Source organism: Crinia signifera, chromosome 6, assembly GCF_055691185.1.
Source record: "Crinia signifera chromosome 6, ASM5569118v1, whole genome shotgun sequence".
Classification (NCBI taxonomy): domain Eukaryota; kingdom Metazoa; phylum Chordata; class Amphibia; order Anura; family Myobatrachidae; genus Crinia; species Crinia signifera.
In genome coordinates this window covers 214,991,505-215,005,390 of record NC_139222.1, presented here as the reverse complement: position 1 = coordinate 215,005,390, position 13,886 = coordinate 214,991,505, and the positions used below count along the sequence as shown (strand labels likewise).

Below are 13,886 nucleotides of genomic sequence, written 5' to 3'. Positions count from 1 at the left end.
TGGTCATTTTCAGCTTTTTTTTTTATATATATTTTTTTTTTATTCCCAGTGATGCCAGAATCTTTTTTACATTAACGCACAATAGAAAACATCCCATACCAGAGGCAAAACTAGAACTTGGTGGCCCCCATAGCAACCCTCTACAAAGAGGGGGAGGTACATGGGTACAGTGTGGCTATAGGGTGACACACACAGATTGAGAGGGGGTACAAGGCATCCCAAACACACACACGGATAGGAGGGTACAGGATGACACAGACACACACACCACACACACACACCACACACACACACCACACACACACACCACACACACACACCACACACACACACCACACACACACACCACACGCTGTCCATGTCAACATAGACGACAAAAAAAAAGGTGAAACGCTCAAGTTGACCTTATTCAGGTCAACCATGTCTGATAGACCCTTAAGTTTGTGTTGACATTCTGTCAATGGCGAGCTTGGGTGTGACCACCGTTAGTGGTCAACTTAGTGACTGTTGACCTAGACCTTGTCTACCATTTATACCATAACCAGGGGGAAGGGGGGAGAGCATTACCTCCATTATAGCAGCCAGAGCAGACAGCCACAGGCCTGTTATGGCCGGGTACTTTCTACCCCCAAAAAGGCCGTGGATCACAGCACGAAAGGGAGCTGGCCAGACTGGTGAAAACTTGTCCAGAGGATGAGGATCGCGCTGCTATAGCCTCTGCGGGGGCCAGGAGGAGGGGTCTATGCCAGTGACCGCTATCTCCAGTGCAGGAAGAGAAGCTATATAAGCATTGATGGAATACTTCAGTGGTGAAGGGGGAGCCACGGGCCCTAGAAACAGCTTGGGCCCCATTGCAGCTGCACTCGGTAGTTACGTCACTGCCTCATAATATTGTATTATTGCTTATAAAAATGAGGCTGGAAGGGGATGATGGGACAGAAGCATAATAGTCATGCAACACACTTACTATGGAACCTTATGATGTGTATATATTATTTAGAAAGAAATACATGTATTAGGGGGAAATGTTTTAAAACAATAAAGCCTTTATCAAAATAAATCCTATCATTGTGAAACCTCATTAAAGTGTGTAATTTATACCTTTCCAAAAGTGCTGTTTTAGTTAGTGATTTCTTTATCACAGAGAACTACCTGGATAGCTCACAACTTTGTGCGTGTCAGTGACTAGGCCAGGCGCTGAGTAGTTACAGTGTCCTCCTCAGAAGTGAAGTATGGGTTGGATTCATACTTGTGCTCTGTTGCTGCCACGCTTTTCCAGAGTTGTGGATGTGTGAAAATCTGCTAATGCAACGGCTGTCAACTTATATTGTCAAATTATATAAACGCCCACCGCTGCAGCTGTCCGCAACCGCGTACACATGCAGCATCGGATGCAGGTCTTGTAAACGTATGGTTGTGCAGCATTGGTGACATAATGGAGACTTTGAAGACATCCTATATGGGCACGGAATCGGAGATGCAAGTTGACCATGCCGGCATTTTTGTGGTTGCTCTCTGCTGCCCCCCCCCCCCCCACACACACACACAAAACGATTGCTTCTTCTCAATCACTTGCAAACTCTCAATTTGTCCGTAATCCTTATTTATTGTAATCACATGCGCAGACAAATGCTCAAAATATGTGAACTTTGAAATCGCGTACAATTATGAATTTGGCCCAGAGTGTTCAGCTAGCGGAACAGTTTTCTACATTTTTCTAATCTTATTCAAAATCAGAGTTAATATTATTTATCCATTTGGACAAGTCCTAGCTTTCAAGTTAATGTTAATCCTGCTGAAATGTAGCTGGTGTTAATGGAACACTTATTTTAGGATTCTCTACAAATCATCTAGTAATACAAAATGGCAATCAATATCTGTGTTATATTCCCCAGGTTCCTCGAGTGATGAAGGAGAGTCTGACTCTGTGACTGTTGCATTTGATGATGGCGATCGGGGAAGAATCTCACTGAACAACATTCGCTTGTTGCCTCCTGACTTCACCATCCAGTGTGAGCAGATTTTTGCACAACCCTTACACACACACACACACGCACACGCACACACGCACAACATAAGATAAGCATAATCTCTAGATGGGGTGAAAAGCATAATCTCTAGATGGGGTGAAAAGCAAAGAGCTGACAGTGGGATCTATTGGAGTTGGCATGCAATGCTTCTAGTATTACCCTGCTTGGCACATAAATAATTCCCAGAAGACATCAGTATGATACTATCTTTCTGATCTATTTCCAGGTACAGAACCCTCCCCTGCTCTTCTGTTGTCAGCAGAAAGTCGCAGAACTAAGCGCATTGCCAGTAATACCACCTCCGCATCAGAGTCCTCTCAGAACCCAGGCCCTGACAGCCGAGAGGCAGCAGAGGCCTCCAGAAACAGTGGGAGGAAAGCATCGAGCAAAGAAAAAACAGGTGCGCATAGAGTTGAGGCAGTGAGGGCACATGGAAGAGGGTCAAAGAAAGGACCTTCTCACAGACACTGAAATAAACAGCACTAGTGAATTCTCTGCAGACTCCTTTGCTAAGCTATTCTCAAACAATCTAGTTGCTATTGGTTTATGTCCTCCCAGAAGCTGGCCTTACATTTCCCTATATACAACCTATACTCACAGCATAAAAGGGTTACAAATTGTAAGTTAGTTCCTGCAGGTGAACTGAAGTGCTATCAATGTTCAGTGTTGTCAGATGAGCATGATGCTGACCTACCTACCTTTGTGTAAGATCTGTGTCAATGTTACTGATCACAATGGTTTAAACTGCAAACGTTTTTTGGACATATTTTTATTTCATTGTTTTATTTTACAGATAAAATAGATGTGTTCAACTCAGGTGCAAAGACTCCGCTACCTACCGCCAACTTCCTAGGCCGCTCAACGAACGTAGAATTAATGGGATGGCCTTCTCAAGGCAAGCGCAGAGCTGGGAACAAGACTAGTGGGCTTCATGATCCCTTCCAGTCACAAGGGAGTGTTAAGAAACAAAAGTGCCGCGAGCAGCCTCATGTATTTGGTAATGGCTTTGGTGCAGATTCCTTCAGCAGTTTGGCCAACTCGTACAGTCCCTTTGGAGGCAGTGCCAATACTGGGATTACAACTGGGCAGAAGCCTGTACGGACAAAGAGAGGGGAGAGGCCAGAGGAGGAGGAAAAGGGGAAAGTGGGTAAACGGAAGACAAATGAGTTTTTAGTGAAACTTGATCACGAGGGAGTTATGTCTCCCAAGACAAAAAATGGTAAAGCTCTCCTTTTGTGTGATAAAGATTTTGGGCTCCGTATTGGACAGAGCTACAGTTCTGCATCAGGACTGACTAAGGACAAGAAGCGAAAGCCACCGCTACATGACCACCTACCCATGGGCTTAGCACTTGGAAAGTACACTGGGCAAGCAGAGTATGGTGTGAACTGTGACAGTGACTGCTCATACTCTGACCATGATGAAAATGAGGGGGGTCTACGAGCCAGGGTTCCATCAAGATTTCTGGCAGGACTAACTGTTTCTTCCTCTTCCTCTGGGTCATCTTCATCTTCTAGTTCTGGATCCATGTCCAGCTCTAGTATTTGCTCTACAGACAATGAGGATTCATCAGAGAGTTCAGATGAAGTGGACTCTACCATGCTCCTACAGCCCTGCCTCACACACCCTGTACCTACCTTGCTGGCACAACACACAGAAGAAAGCGGTCAAAGCTCGCGGGGGTGCTTTGCCTCAGAACAGAAAGCAAAACAGAGGAGGAAAGGAACCCCTTCAAACTTTCCTAAAACCAAAGAGCCCATACCTAGACAGCAACGCCTGCCCTCTGTAGAAAATCGGCCAAAGATTTCAGCCTTTCTCCCTGCACGCCAGCTCTGGAAATGGTCTGGAGAGCCTACTCAGGTAAGAATGTGTGATCCTGATCTCCCTTGTTCTGGGCTTGTTCAACTGCAGCTTTCACAAAGCGCATTGGCTTAATTTTTCTAGTTTCTCTATGGTTCTGTCTTTACGGCTTCAGACAAAGGAGGGTATATAATTACCGTGGGTGATTGCAGCATAGGGGGCTATTCAATTAGCCCCAGAAAGGGGGATGTGGCTTGTTGGCAATTTTTTTTTCACCTCCCTCGGGGCAAAACAAACCTATGAAAGCAGCCTTTTTTCACTTGAATGCTTTTTTTTTGCAAGAAATAAAAAAAAAAATTGTTTTTCAATACAGACCATTTTTTCTCAGCTTTTAATTTGTGTTGCCCTAAGATAAATGTATTCAGGCAGAATTGTCTATGAAAAACAGCAGACCTGTCGGTAAACTATCTAAAGACAAAACTAAATATTAATTTAGCATATAAAGAACAATGAAATGGTTTAAAAAAAAAAATATATTATAAATGCTTTTCCATCGCAGTGGAAGTTTGACTGGGGTGCGGTACACCTGTCAAACAGTAACACAGGTGTCCTAAGGCTAGCTAAGGGATGTTAATATTAATATTCTGTGTGTTTAGAATTTAGTTCAAGTTCAATGTCTACGTTAGTGAAATTCATTCTGGACACTTTTTAGAAATTTTTTATGCATTTATTCATTATTTTTACATTATAATCACTTACAATTTATATTCCATTCAAACTATATGTGAGTATAATCATTAATCTTTATTTTTAACCCTTTCAAGTCCGTCTAGTCAGACTCAACATCCCTAGGGCTAGTAGCAGAGCCAATGGTGAGCCACTTTAAAAAAACATTAACATCGTTCAACATTCAATGTAGACCATTTTTTAATATTAAATAAATAAATTACATTTGGTACTTGTTGCCTAGCACTGTGCCCATCGAGTCCCATCGCATACCTTAACTTAAGGTATGCGATGGGACCCGACGGACCCGATTTCTGGCTTTTTTGAGGTTTCCCGACAAATGTAAAATCGGGTCCATCGCATGCCATTAACAATGGGGGGGCATACAATGAAAAATGGGGTCTGGGGGGCATTTAACATTGGGGCCAATGTAAAATCGGGTCTAAGGGACCATTTAACTTGGTTCCAATGTAAAAAATCGGGTCGGTCGGGTCAATCGCATTGCATGCAATTTGGTTGCATGCGATGCGATTGACCCAATTGCATACAATTAAAATTGGTGGCGCCATGCTAGGAAACAAGTACCTTACATTTTAAAACACTCTTTGAATTGCAAAAATAATTTGGACTGCAAAAGGTTAAGTTGTCATTTGTCAAATTTCCAGTAAAAAATTCCATAAAACAAGTTTTACAGGTATGCTTTTATTATGGAAAAAAATATCCAACAAATCATATATGATATGTTGGATATCAGCTGTTTTTAAGAATAGCTTAAGGTGCCCATACACGTTACAATTATTGTATACAATATTGCATCTGGGTTTTGCGATAAGATGAGATCTAGTACAAAAAGTATGTGCTGCACATACTTTTTGTACTAGATCTTATCTCCTCGCAAAACCCAGATGCGATGAGATGCAATATTGTATACAATAATTGTAACGTGTATGGACACCTTTAGATTCACTGAGGCATCGAGTGAACCAGATGTCCCAGATCTTCAGGTGAAATCACGTGATACCAGGCCTGGAATATGGTTTCTTTACTTGGATATTTTTCGTGATATCATCACTATAAGCCCTTGATTTTTGATCGGCTTTAAATCCGGTCTATTTCCTAGCCAAGGCGGCAGTGATTTGATGATGACCGAACCACTTCATGGAACTCTTCGCAGTGTGGCATGGCAATCCATCCTGCTAAAAGATGCACTTCCGTGGGTCACCTTCAAACAAATCCTCGATTGAGGGCAATGTTTCACCTCCAGCACTGCTTCTTGATACTTTTAGGCATTGATATTGACATCAACAAAAGGAAAATATCATACACACTTGCTAGCCATCTTCCCCACACCCTCACACTTACTTGCTTCATAGTTGCCATGGTGCACTTGGGCAAAAGATCTACCCAAGGCCGACGCCAAACAAATTTCCCTCAATTACTCCCGAAGATGCTGCTTTTGGTCTTGTCGCTCCAAATCTTTTCCGAGTTTTCTGTCCACACTTGTGTGCCAAAGCTATACAATTTATTTATTATTATTTATTAACAGTTTCTTATAGTGCAACATATTCCGTTGCGCTTTACAAAAGGAGAGTGATACAACAAACGGGGTATTTACAGATAGTCAAAAGGTAGGAGGGCCCTGCTTACAATCTATATGTTTCTGCCTCTGTTCAGGTATAGGCACGGCTTCTTTCTTGGGGTCCTAGCTCGCAAACCATTAGCTATCAATTTTTTTCCGGATGATATGGTCACAAACTTGGACACCAAATGTTTTCATTATGTTTATTGCTTTTGCAGACCTTTGGTGGTCCTGCAGGGCCAGGTGACAGATACTGCGCTCATCTTGTTTTGTAAGCGAGGGCTTTCTCTCAGTTCTTGTGGCTGATTTTGTCAATTCACTGCTCACAACCATTATGCAGTTTCCTTACACCTCACTTCATTGTCCCACCACCCAACCTCTTTGTAATCTCTTCGTAGGTTTACCCTTATACACATGTCGTGGCATTGCCTCTATTCCCAGATGACCATTCAACATGTTTCGTGGTATTCAGAGCCATTGTAGTTGTTGTTCCCACTTTGATAGTAGTTAAAATCATAGAAATCCGTTAAACTCCCGTCTTCACTTCTGAAACACAATAGTTGGCTAAAACAATGATGAAATTACTCCTAACGATTGCTAAGGCCTTCCTGATTGGTTATTGCATCAAAATAATTAACCCTAAAATTGCACGGTGTATCTTAAGTGTTTTTTATTTATTTTTTTATAAAACAATTAAAAGCATTAACAAGACAAATAATAAAATATTAATTAGAAACATCATAGATTAAAATAATGATTTATTTTAACAGAATATGAATCTTCTGCATAAATATTAAATCAAACATTTTTCATTGAAAGTGTCCAGAATGAATTCCACTAGTGTTCATGTACATCAGTTTATCTCTGTTAATGGCTAACAAGTTCTGTGTCTTCTACCTCTAGAGGCGGGGAATGAAAGGGAAAGCCAGAAAACTCTTCTACAAGTCGATAGTTCGGGGAAAGGAGACTCTGCATGTGGGGGAATGTGCCGTTTTCCTATCTGCCGGACGCCCAAACTTGCCCTATATTGGACGCATTGAGAGCATGTGGGAGTCCTGGGGTGGCAACATGGTGGTTAAAGTAAAGTGGTTTTACCATCCTGAAGAAACAAAGTTGGGCAAGAGGCACAGCGATGGCAAGGTGAGATATAGATGATTTTCCAGGATTTACAGGATTTGAGGTTTCTAAATTGCTTTATTTACTTCTATGCACTTTTAATGCATTGTTCATGTACGAATGAAGTGCATTATTAAATGACAAGTATGATTTGATGAGGACCAAATAATACATTGTGTTCTTTGACAGTTTAGATTACTATGGGTGCACTGTCTATATCAGCACTGTTATGTAAAAGATAGCATCCCAATAATGCTGGGCAATGTATGTCTGACCAGTCAGACACCTGCAGCTATGGACTGTTGCCGGTGGCATTGCCCTATCCTCCATAGCAGGGGCCTATTTTTCCCAGTGATTAGGAGCAAATGGTCATTACTAAATGTTCATTTAACCAGCCAGATTTGCAGATAATTTGTACTAATAGTGTATGCGTTTATATTATTCCACTAGATAACCATTTAATAGCATCATCGTAAGGCCCATACACACTACAAGATTATTTTTCCAATCTGGCTGGTTGGAATGAAAATTTCTGATAACAAATTATATAGTTTGCTCCCAAACGCTGTAAAATGGACAAAAGCAGTCCTCTGCATAAGTTGATTTAACTTGTCTGTTTCCATGTTTAGGAGCAAATGGTCAATTGCCATTTGCGCTTAAAACTTCCCAGATTGGAAAGATAATCTTCTAGTGTGTATGGGCCTTAAGACATGATTTGTTATAAAACGTATACACAACATTGCTAACTTTTTAATGTGCACCGCTGTTTTCATAAAATCATATGAAATATTCTTGATCTTAACTTCTGCCGCTTGTTCCCACAGAACGCGTTGTACCAGTCATCCCATGAGGATGAGAATGACGTACAGACAATCTCACATAAGTGCCAGGTGGTGAGCCGCCAGCAGTATGACAAAATGAGCCACAGCAAGCGCTACCAGGACCGGCAAAACCTCTACTACCTGGCAGGGACCTATGACCCAGGAACTGGGCGGCTGGTGACTGCAGAGGGTGTGCCAGTGCTATGCTGAAATGCCACCAGGAGTTAGCTGGGGGGAGGGTACCACTTTCTAAACAGCACTTCTTACAGCAGTACATTGCAGGCTCACAAGTAGCATGTACAAATCTAGAAATTCATACACTAAATCCTTACACAACAAATGCAGTCATGCAAACTTATACGCACAAATCCCAGCCACCTAAACATGCAGTGTGTGTATTTACACACTAGTATAGGTAGATCTGCTCCTGCAGAGAGACAAGGTTACACATTTCTGAAGACGTTTCATACCACCATGCTGCATGAGCCAGTTGGGACACCCTGCACTACAGGGGAGCTGTGACATGGGAAATCTGAGCATCTCTTCCTTTTTCTTTTCTTTTTTCTTTTTTTATTATCCCAGACCTTGGTTTGCACAAAGCACATCTAATGCTTGCCCTGGAAGCCATTGAGTGGTCCACCAAACAGTGTGACCTAACCTTATCACACATGGCAGAAAGGCCAGAGTCTGGATATGAGGGATCTATTCATGGTGTTAGGATAAGGTCATATGTTACACCAAACAAATTAAACACACGGTCAATGTATGATCAGTCCCTTTCACACAGATCTACAAAGTGACTCCCTTTAAAGTCAGAGTCTAGAACACACAACACCATACGAGCAATGTAAAACAGACCTACTGATACCAGAAGGGCTACAAGCATTGATGATGGGAAGTCTTTTTCATTTGATACATGGCCACAGTAAATGCCTGCTTATCCAGCCTACAGTATTATATATCTATCCAAACCTCAGAAAACACTGCGGCCATCAGGTGGTACACAGTAGCACTTCAAAACACTACAAAGAAATTAAGACCCAAGCTTCGATAGAAACGATACATAAAACCATAGGGTATTTATTTCCATTTTATGGCACTTAGCAGTCTTCTCAGAAAACATGCCAAGACCGTGTGCCCTAAATGCATACTCAACCAAGAGCCCAGACACAAGGACTATGGAAACTGCTGTGAATCCATTCACAATCAAAATTTACACATGTTTAATTCTGAGATGCAAGTATCAAACTCGATATTTCTTAGCAAAATTGCTCCATCCATTTTAACACCAGTTTTTTTTTTTTTTTTTGTAATTACTTTTTCTTTTTTTTTTTTGTATTCTTCCTAATTTATGGTCAACAGCCTCAAGTTTCAAGCCATATTCTCCCCAGTACCTCTTAACAGCTTTTCTTCCTGAAAGGCAGGATCAGGTGTAATAATTATCTATTTATTCACTGTGTAAATATGGAATTTCTTTTGGAAAGTTTTTATTAACAAAACAAAAAACCTTTAAAAAAAAATATACAACTAAAATCATTGGGATAGAAATACCCTCTTATTTTGCTGTCGCTAAAATATAAATTATGCACTGTGTCCTATGGCAAGGCTGGGAATATTAGGAATTATGTATAATTTGTAATTATAATGGGGGATACAGAGAATAAAAGCACTTGGGAACTAGGCAGGGACTTGAAGTGGGCAATGAGAGACAATTTAAGTATCTAAAAAAATTGTCACATTTAAATGCTTTTATTGTTTTAAAAAAAAAAAAAAACACACAAAACACCAAATTCCTGGAAATATGTATATAGATTGTCTGAAATATTTTTTTTGTGTTGTTTAAGACATTTTTTAAGGAAAAAAAGTTAAAAGAAAATGTATTGGGAATGTCAATATGGTCCGATGGAATAAAAAAGGAAAATATTCTATAAATATATATTATATAAATGAAGTGTGGTCTGGTCTTCTATTTCTCTAAGAAAATTTGATATTTCTATATGTTGGTAATTGCCTATACCTTGACAGAACTGATCATTGCATTATTAAAACTCCAAATGTACACAATACTTAACTTCAGTGCTAACAAAGTACTAACTACGCTAACTGAACATTTTAGTTTTCTTATGTAGCTTAACCATTTGAGTGGTATGGCTGGAAATTTTCCGGGCTCAGCTGTGCTGCCACATTGGGCGGTCCTGGAAACTTTCTGGGTATACCACCAAAATGGTGTGTGCCAGTGGTGCATCCCACCACCTCCCCTCCCATTCACAACAAGCGGCAGGCTCGGGGATGTTCTGCTTGGGGATGTTCTGCTTGGGGAGTTCGGCCGCCGCCCCGAACATCCCCGAGCCTGCCACCTGTTGTGAATGGTGGCTGTGGCAGGGCCAGAGGGGTAGGGGGTGGCCCTACACTCTGTGGTGGCAAAACCCCCCATTCAAGGGGTTAATACTGTATATAGAACATTGGTTGGATTTGGACTCATGAGTCCTAGCTATGTGAAACATTAGTGCCAACCACTGTACACCAATTTATTTGATATTTACATGAGGCTGTAACACGTGATTAAAGAAGATAAGATTTTAAGAATTATGGTTGTCAAAGCAGAATGGAAATTACTGAGCCAATGACCTTTATTAAATTACCTCTGCAAAAATGATAGAAAACCATAAACCTGATCAGTTGAGCTTAAGAACTACTGTCCCCTCTATGTAGTCTACATTAGCAGTAGAATGGGTGGTGACCTTATTTACTGCCCTAAGATGCCTATTCAATCATTTCTGCCACAGTCAACTAGGTGGTATTGTGACGTGAAAATGTTGAGGTGGAAGTGTAAAGGGGTAGGCCATACAGGCTCCCAAATTGGGACCACCAAGTACAGAAGATCAAGTCTGGTGAGTGTTGCAACAGCGGTCCTGTTTTGGAGATGGTGGTCATTTCGCAGCAACTGCATTGTGTAATAATCTAGTGCTGCAGGAGGCACCTGATGTAAATAGACTCCAGCTGGCTTTTCTGATCTGCTACTGTGTGCAAGAATGGAGATCTGCATGCAAATTGGTCAACTACTGATGCAATTTGTGATGTTGACATACGCCCAGAGGATGGGGTGACTCACTGCCCCCACGCTGCATGTCAATCACTCTATGGCTTGAGTACCCTGTAGTTTTCAGAAAGAAGTCATCTGCGCTGATTTACGCACATCTCGTAAGCCGGCCCAGAGTTCAAACATCAGATGCGTTTTGTCCAGAGAATCACACCAGCTGTGTACAAGATTTCAGATCACTATGTATAATGCCAAATTAATATGATGTAATTTACACCACTACTGGACTATGGAGAACATGCTTTTAGTGCTCCAGAGTGACATCACCCTTTGCCTTTTGGTCATCCGACAAATGAGTCTGGAAGCATTTTCCAGGCTTTTGCAAATTACTATCTATCTGTGTACTGCCCACTGTAAACTTTGGTGGAAAAGGAAAAATGGTCTAGAGCTGGTTTTCGTGGTTTCATCCAAAGGGTCAGTGAAGGGAAAGCTTAATCACAAATTTAGGGTTAAAGTGAATCTGTTTTTAAATAGGGTCAGTGCTAGAGTACTGCATACATTTTGCGTTATGTGGAAGAACTTGACTGGTAAAAAAAACAACTAATAGGAGTTGGAATTAGTTATTCAACACGTGTGATATATTCTAGATCAGCAAAATTTTAGACATGTTAAAGTGCTTAGTCATCCAAGAAGAGATAAAGGAGACAGTTTAAAATAAGAATGAGAGCGAAAAAGATCAGGAGAGGAGGTAGGTTTGAGTATCACCAGCATAGAGGTGGCATTGGAAGTAGAACGACTTCATCTAAAGAAGACATTAAAAAAAGAAGAGGAGGAGAGGTCTGAGGACAGAGCCTTGGGGGGGGGGGGAGGAGCCACAGAAGGAGTGGTCAGAGCAATCCGATAGCCTGGAGAGAGTAGTAGCATTCAGACCATGTGAGTGAAGGAGAATCTGTTCCACGGTGTCAAAAGCAGCAGAGATGCCAAGGAGAATAAGTTCTAGGAGCAAGGGTAGATTTTTTTTTTTAAGAATAGGAGAGACAAGGGTATGCTTGAAGGCAGAGGAGAATGATTGAGGAGAGGAAGAGGTGGGAACAGATCTGGGTGGGTGTGCCATCTCCAGATACTGGGTGAAGAAGTCAGTTAATATATGTATGGTGAGGGGTGGTTAGAGAAAGGAAGGGGGCAGGCTATTGAGGATTTGGATGTAATGTTCAGACATATTGGATGGTATTCATTTGTTATTTTTTGCCCCAATCTCCATCTAAAATGATGAGATCATATGGCTATATTCTACTGATCTAATTTTTTTTTGCGCATATCGTGCTCATTATAGTCAGGTTTTAGCTACGCATTCGCTCATTTCAGCTCACCGCCCCTCACGGATAGTGAGCTAAAATGTTGGTGAAAAACGACTGACTACTGCCCACTGAGTCAAGTAGGTTGCAAAGTCCTCAGCAGATAGTGAGGAAGGGGGGCAAGGTGTGATTTGGCACAGGAGTGAGATTACAGTGGTTGAGACGTTGAAGGCTAGATTAGAACGAGATGAGGTTTTTGAAATATGACTTAAGAGTATGTTTAAAGACGAAAAGTCTAGCACTTTAGGAAGAGAACATAAATTTAGGTACTTGTGTATTATCACGGCGCCCACGAAATCAGCCGCAAATTGCATGCAAAATCGGATGCGATTTTGCGGCCGATTTGCATGCTGTTCCATCATTGCACACCCTACACACCCCCGATTTCCATCGTATAGCATCGCATGCTATATAGTGGCATGTGATGCATGTGAAGTGATTCGATTTGTAATTGTACAATCACCCTGATGGGTGCTTACAATGTTAAATGCACCCCCATTGTCAACACCACCCCCACTATCAACGCCAACCCGAAGCGTGGCGAGCGCAGCGGTACGCGTCCTTTCGACCTTTTCATACCCCAACTATCCACGTCGGCGTGGAGTTGATTTTAGATAGTGTGGCGAGCCACCGAGCCCGAAGCGTGGCGAGCGCAGCGGAATACATTTAAAGTAATGCGGGGCTCGCTATGCTTCGGGCTCGGTGGCTCGCTACGCTCGCCACACTATCTAAAATCAACTCCACACTGACGTGGATAGTGGGGGTATGAAAAGGTCGGAGGACGCGTACCGCCGCCACGCTTCGGGTTGGCGTTGATAGTGGGGGTGGCGTTAACAATGTCGGGAAAATGCCCCTGATTGTACAATTAAATATTGCATAGCATTGCATGCCAGCAAGTGGCATGCAATGCGATTCGCAAAGTTAAATTCACCCCCATTGTTAACGCCACCCCCACTATCAACGCCAACCCGAAGTGTGGCGAGCCCACGAGGGGTGGCGGTACGCGTCCTCCGACCTTTTCATACCCCCACTATCTACGTCGGCGTGGAGTTGATTTTAGATAGTGTGGCGAGCGTAGCGAGGGGATGCGGATTACTTTACATGTATTCCGCTGCGCTCGCCACGCTTCGGGCTCGGTGGCTCGCCACACTATCTAAAATCAACTCCACGCCGACGTGGATAGTTGGGGTATGAAAAGGTCGAAAGGACGCGAATCTCATCGCATGCCACTTGCTGGCATGCAATGCTATGCAATATTTAATTGTACAATCGGCAATTTCCCGAAAATCACATCGCATAGTACCTGGGGGTGTGCAAGGATGGAATAACATGCAAATCGGCAGGAAATGGCAAAAAATCGGAAGCAAATCAGCCGCAAAATCGCATCGCAGATCGAATCGGCCGATAAATCAGATGCGA

General features: G+C 42.2%; 1 protein-coding gene across 7 annotated transcripts in view; it reads left to right on the top strand.

The window, feature by feature from the left end:
- BAHCC1 (BAH domain and coiled-coil containing 1) overlaps positions 1-10,023 on the top strand; it is a 110,580-nt gene extending 100,557 nt beyond the window's left edge. For 5 of the 7 annotated variants that reach the window (XM_083148800.1, XM_083148799.1, XM_083148801.1 and 2 more), the window contains 5 exons: positions 1,896-2,012; positions 2,257-2,430; positions 2,824-3,890; positions 7,039-7,275; positions 8,076-10,023. In XM_083148800.1, coding sequence (XP_083004926.1) covers positions 1,896-2,012; positions 2,257-2,430; positions 2,824-3,890; positions 7,039-7,275; positions 8,076-8,282 — 1,802 coding nt within the window. In that variant the 3' untranslated portion in view covers positions 8,283-10,023. The remainder of the gene's footprint in view (positions 1-1,895; positions 2,013-2,256; positions 2,431-2,823; positions 3,891-7,038; positions 7,276-8,075) is intronic. The other 2 variants (XM_083148804.1, XM_083148803.1) reach the window with 1 other exon arrangement.
- The last annotated feature ends 3,863 nt before the right edge of the window (positions 10,024-13,886 follow it).